Here is a 6,209-nt window from a genome sequence, read left to right as displayed (position 1 = left end):
CACAGTAAGAAAACAAATTACACAGTTTTAGCATAGTTGGGTAGTGTTTACAAACTACACACATTATAATAAGTACCTAATTGCCTTTTTTCCCCTAAACCTTTCGAAGAATTTACACTTACATGTCAAGCCTTTTAAAGAATATATAAACAAACTCAAAGGGCCAAGGCATGCGCTATTTTACAATGGTAATGAAGTGTAAATTTTCCGTATTATTTGGACACCACATGAATGCAGCACACAGTCAAGGCCCCGGTTTGTAATGTTATTGAAAGGGAGAAAAGAAATGTGTGTGTATCTGCCGCATGATCCTAAAATGTAAAGGGTTCTTCCTTATCCCATGCTACACCGTTCCACCAAGTCAGTTTTTGTTTCTAATGAAGAGACAAATTAAACATGCTATATTCAAACAAAGAAAAGCAAACAGAGAAGGAGATGATGACTCACCGCCGGCCACACACTAAAGGCTGGAGGTCACTAAGGTCATCTGTCTTGGCCTCTGTAATGTGGAACGTGACTCTTTGCAGATCTGAGATGCTAACCTCCATGTCCTCCAGCATCCCGATCTCCTCACCTTAGACGGTTCGACAAAACAAGATTAGTAGTGTTTTAATACTACGTCTTTTTTGTTATTCAAAATCAGTAAGTTTGGCTAAAATTTTCCAAGAAAATGTCACAGCATTAAATCCGTATGATGAATATAATTCAGAAACTGCCCATATATGAAACTGCAGAAGCATTGCTTTTATATATATTTCATATAGATAACCATATGAATAGGTTAAGGACTAAGCTGTCGTTCAGCTTATATTTTTGCTGACCAATACATTTCCCTTTCTTGAAAGGTGAATCATGAGCATAAAGGAGCGGCATGGAACTCATATTTTACAAGGAACCCTCTTAAATTCAATCTCTAGTCTCTGTTTTGATCTGAATCTATCCAAAATACTATGGTATACTTTCACCTGGACTATGTTGTATAAAACAAAGTTATAAAAGTGCCTGTAAAAAACCACTGACTCATTTGCTACATGTTGTGGTTTGTTATGGCCTAACATTCACTCATTACATTTCTCAAATAAAAGTAAAGCAAAACAGCTGTGTTCAGTGGAGGTTTTGAGGTTGCCGATTCTGAAAAAAAAATGACTCACTGTAGGTGCTGAGCAGACTCTCAAACTGGGCAACCAGGCCAACTAGGTGGAGCTGCCTTAGGAAGCCTTGGTCCTGCATTCCTGCATACAGCCTCATCACAAAACCACAGGCTAATGCTGCCAGCTGCATCACACACACACACACACACACACACACACACACACACACACACACACACACACACACGTAATTATCTAATGACAAAGATTTTTGTCAACAGTTTGTTGAAGCAAGCAGTGGCAAAATCCATTTTTGAGCTTTAAAATATAATGGCTTGAGTTTGAATGTATGTGGACATTTAATGATTTGTTAGAAAATATGTTTAATGTTGTTTGCACAAGCTAGGCAATTGGACAATTAGATGACTTTACAGTTCAATTGCTATTGGCAAGTATTTCTTTAAAATTTGAATTTACGAAGTGAAGGACTGTTAGTTTTTTTTAAACACAGGGGATATACAATTAAACATTTACTAGGGTCAGACAAAGTAACTACATTTACTGTTATAGAGTTTTTTATTATCTCAGTTTGGCTACCTACTGCCTGACTGAAGACCACATCTCGCCTCTGTTGGAGGATGAAGCCCTGCGGAATGCTGCAGGCTGTCTCCTGCAGGAGCACAAAAGTCATGGCTCTCTTTGCCTTCTCCACCACTTCTATCACACACTCCTTTAACCTGGTCACCAGAGGACGCAGCTGCTCCCTCCAGTCGCCTGCAGAAAAATATGGGATAAAAAGGGGTAGGTGTACACAGAGTTTGAATGATTTATTAAGATGTGGTTGTAGACTAAAATATGTCTTAACGCTTGTGTTCTCAGCCAGAAAGCAACATGCAGTTTATCTGTGAGGTGAAACCAGTTTAGCCATTCATGTTTTCTTGAAAATGGGCAGTAACTACAGGTAAGAAAAACATCAAACACACAACACAAGGAAATAATTGGCCAGCTGTTAACTTGAGAAGCCCACATACAAAAACATAAAATGAACATGAAATAAAACATGGCCTCAGGCCCTCATGTAAGTGCAGCAGTGCAAAGTGTAAAGGGCTGGTGGAAGTAGAAATATAGATCGGTCGGTGTGGTGATAATAACAAATTACATCAATAAATACACTCAACCAGTTACATCACTTGTCTCGTAGCTCTGAAAAAGCTCTGCAAATCAGTTAAGTATGACACTAAACAATAGCTCCACACTCTCCCAGGAAATGATAGTGTTCTTGCTAGTGGCATGACGTAAACACATACCACAAAAAATCTGCAGCAAAAAGCAGATGTTGTAAGGTTTCCCACAGTTAATTAGTATGCTGATGATATCTTTAATTTAAAAAAATAGTTTGTTAAAGCCGTTAATGTGATCGCATCAGCCTGACACTATTTTAGTCATAATTCTACACTACATTACGTCCTAAACGTTCACATCACATCTTAATTGATGTGATACACCAGCATTTGCACTATAATATATTTCAAGAATAAAACATTAAACACAATGTTTGTCAAAAAAAGTTGGAAAGGTGGCAATGATCAGAATTAATGAGCCCCAGTTATCAGATGTCTCCCGCATGAACACACACAATAAATAGTTACAACCAACCAATCGGATGTGTGTACAGGTGTGTGTGTGTGTGTGGTGTTTTTAACAGTCTGGTGTCGTTTTTGCATGTCATTTAATCAAGGTAAACACAGTAAACAGCTGTGTGTAATGGGACCATGCTGTGGCAGGCACTTCTTAAATCACAGGCTGCAGATTTATCAACAAATCTGTCCTGCTGCAATCAGATGGCTGCAGAAAATGTATGAACCAAAGAAAAAGGGTTTCATACAATATTACACAGCTGTTTACAACAAATACTGTAAGAATCACCCGTTTATTTTCACGCAGACGGTTTCAATGACATTCCTGCTTTACCAAATTAATCGTAATTTTTTAATGCTGATTTAAATGCATCTCCTGGTTGGAGGGTGTTGAGTTAAAATAGTTTTACATTTTAAGCATTATTCAGTTATTTCTGCACATTTGCACAAAGTGTTTAGTTTGTTTCCTTTGTAAATGTAAATGACTGTATTTGTATAGATTTTTTGTATATTAATATATTAAACAACCACTCAAAGCAATTTCACATAGGACAGGAATCATTCACACACTGTGGCTGAGGCTGCCATACAAGGTGCCACCTGTTCATCAGATAAACACTCACACACATTTATATTCCAATGGCGCAGCATTGGGGGCAATTCATGGTTCAGTGTCTTACCCAAGGACACTTCAACATGGGGAGGGCCAGGGATCGAACCACCAACCTTCCGATTGGCAGGCAACCACTCTGTCACTGAGCCACAACGACCCCAGGGGCTCTTTTGACAAAGTCACCACAATGCAACGGAATGACTTTGCTCACTGTCTAAAAGTCAGTATCGGCCAAAATACCGGCAACTTGCTTTCTACTGCCTCATCTGAATGAATCTCCCACCTGTGCACCTACACTCTGCACTGCGCAAAACAAATTTCAAGGTCAGGAAAATTGCCCTGGTTGTTGGCATCATCAAAAAAAAAAGGGCTCCTTAAATTTACTGACCAAATGCCTAAAAAGAACCTCACACTGTACTGTAGGTCCTTAGAGACATGCCAAAATTGCCCTTTTACCCCCTAATGTCGTGTAATTCCTGTTGGAACAGGATGTTGAGTTTAGTTGAGCTTTCTATTTACACCGTGCAAACTGCACAAGTTGCCCCTAAAGTATTCACTATAAACTATATACAAATTGTTATAATTTACTCATTTTATATTTATTCAAGATTTATTTACTTGCAGCCATGGTTAGCTCCGCTATACCCTTTGTGAAACAATACTGTGTATCAACAGGACACTAAAATATCAAACGGATTCAGTATGCATACAAACAATTTGAGTCAACTTAATTTTGGCACACTACATAATCAAATCTTTATGGGGTCTAATAACTGTAGATGCATTTCCACAACACAAAACAAAGTTCTGATGATCTCACTAAACAAGAGGGGGCAGTGTTGGGTAAGCAATGTGCAAAACTAGTTTTCCCACCATGCATTCGTTTTAACGTTAACATATTGAAAAGTTCTTAGGGGGAAGTGGGGGCATCAGTGTTGACACACAGACACACACAAGCACAGTTGGATACCACCAATAATGTACAGCACATCAGCCTTGCCCTTGCCTTGTCAGAAAAATCATGTCTTATCTCATTCTACAAATACCGCCTCTGCACAGAGAAGGAGGAAATAGAATGCCAGCTGTCATCTCTTCGCCATCTCTTCGCCAGCCCACCTGTCCAAACATCAACCCCCCCCCCAAACGCGTTGTCATCAAAAGCCCAGTCTTCACCGGTCTCAGCAAGAGATAAAGCCCCTGTCATTATTCTGTCCATGCTTTTTATTTAGACAGGCAGATGACCACTTCATCTGAGCCTGTTCAGCGTCTTAATAAAGGTGCTCGGGGGGCTGGAGCTTCTATTTCAGACTGAACACCGGGCGGATGGCCTTGTTCCTACCTGCCAACTCATTTGGAAAGATAGACGCGTAGAAATGCACGCACACACACACGCATGCACAGTCCTTGTCGCTTGGTCTGACTAATGCCGCCGCTCTGTGTGCCAGTTGGCAGATGTAACAGGCTGGGCACTTGACTGGACACAAGCTTGAGGCAGGATTTCATTGGACGTAAGGGAAGACTGGGCAGCTTGCGGTCAACAGTGAATGGCTCTGCATATCAAATATTGCTTTCATCCACTTCGCTGGCAACAATTTAAGTTTTGCTCTTTTGCTAATGCATAAACAACAGGGAGCAGGCAAGTTGGACTAAAGTTTTGTCTAACTCAGGCTGTAGATAATTTGAAAAACACTGACTGCTCCATGTTATTTCCCTCACAGCGGAGATATGTTTGATTTAGTTTATTAATATATTTGTTGGCGATAGAGCTCTTAAGCTATTATAAGCTGCCGTTTTGTGACACAAATGGAAAATATCAGGCACGTCACTAACGGTATGTGATGGATTCTTTATTTATTTACATACTGTACACAGTTATCTGTTAAACTGGAAGGACAAAACAACAGATCTGTTTTCAATAAACAGGAATCAATATATTCAACAGTTCTTAAGTTTTGTATTTTTTGTGGTTTTGAATTTAACTGAAAAATGAGATGAAACTCTTGATGTCTAAATCCTCACTCAGTGTAAGCCTTTTTACACACAGACGGCTGTATGCTGATATCAAAGAGCATAATTTAATAGCTTAAATGTACATACAGTATACAAAGACATCCAATACAAATGTGGGAACCAATAATGCACAAGCACCATGTTGTGCCACCTGTCAATGCTGTGGTAGCATGTCTTATTCAGCATAATTTGGAGATGAGCTTCACTGTTTGGATTTCTTACTAGGAAGGAAGCAAAAGCGTATATAGAGTAGGTCTTTATCCAAAAAGTTAATTTAAATTACGTATATTTGTTTACTTATAAGCATTAGTTTGGTTTTGGGTTGTGATTCTGCTGCTAAATAAATTTACCTAAACTGAAAAAATGTAACCAGATAACCATGTTTATACTGAAATTAAGTTCTCATATATTCAAATTTAAGAAATAACAATGTGGCTGACTTACCAGTCTTGTAAAATAACAGTATATCAACGCTTAATTAAATAAAGGAAAATAGGTTTAGAAAGTGGAGGGATGTAAGACCCCATTTACACCATACATATACTCACATTAAACAGATGTTTCACTGATTGCGCTAGACATAAACAGTTATTTACCTGGGTTGTGTGAGGTGATGACATCAGCAAGCTGCTGCTCAGGGACTGGCTCCTGCTTGTTGTTGTCTTCTTCCTGGAGTTTATCCACCATGGCGATTACACAGTTGAGACATTTGGCAACGTTGGCCCACACCCTGTCCTAAAAGAGCCGAATACACAATCAGCAGTCAGATCAGCCTCATCGATATGACTTTTCTCACTCTGTTTGAGATAGTGAAAGTGAGAAAAAACAAAATGTGTAAAAAAACAAAAAAACAAAACA

The 6,209-nt window shown here is 39.0% G+C and overlaps 1 protein-coding gene across 7 annotated transcripts in view; it reads right to left on the bottom strand.

Moving 5' to 3' along the window:
• inpp4b (inositol polyphosphate-4-phosphatase type II B) overlaps nt 1–6,209 on the bottom strand; it is a 224,257-nt gene that overhangs the window by 16,910 nt on the left and 201,138 nt on the right. For all 7 annotated transcript variants that reach the window (XM_034891446.1, XM_034891449.1, XM_034891445.1 and 4 more), the window contains 4 exons: nt 5,948–6,086; nt 1,693–1,865; nt 1,152–1,275; nt 448–574 (listed from right to left, as the gene is read on the bottom strand). In XM_034891446.1, the coding sequence (XP_034747337.1) occupies nt 448–574; nt 1,152–1,275; nt 1,693–1,865; nt 5,948–6,086 (563 nt within the window). The remainder of the gene's footprint in view (nt 1–447; nt 575–1,151; nt 1,276–1,692; nt 1,866–5,947; nt 6,087–6,209) is intronic.

This window comes from Etheostoma cragini, chromosome 2 (genome assembly GCF_013103735.1).
Source record: "Etheostoma cragini isolate CJK2018 chromosome 2, CSU_Ecrag_1.0, whole genome shotgun sequence".
NCBI lineage: Eukaryota > Metazoa > Chordata > Actinopteri > Perciformes > Percidae > Etheostoma > Etheostoma cragini.
The sequence above is the reverse complement of the archived record's forward strand: the minus strand, read 5'-3'. Positions and strand labels throughout refer to the sequence as shown.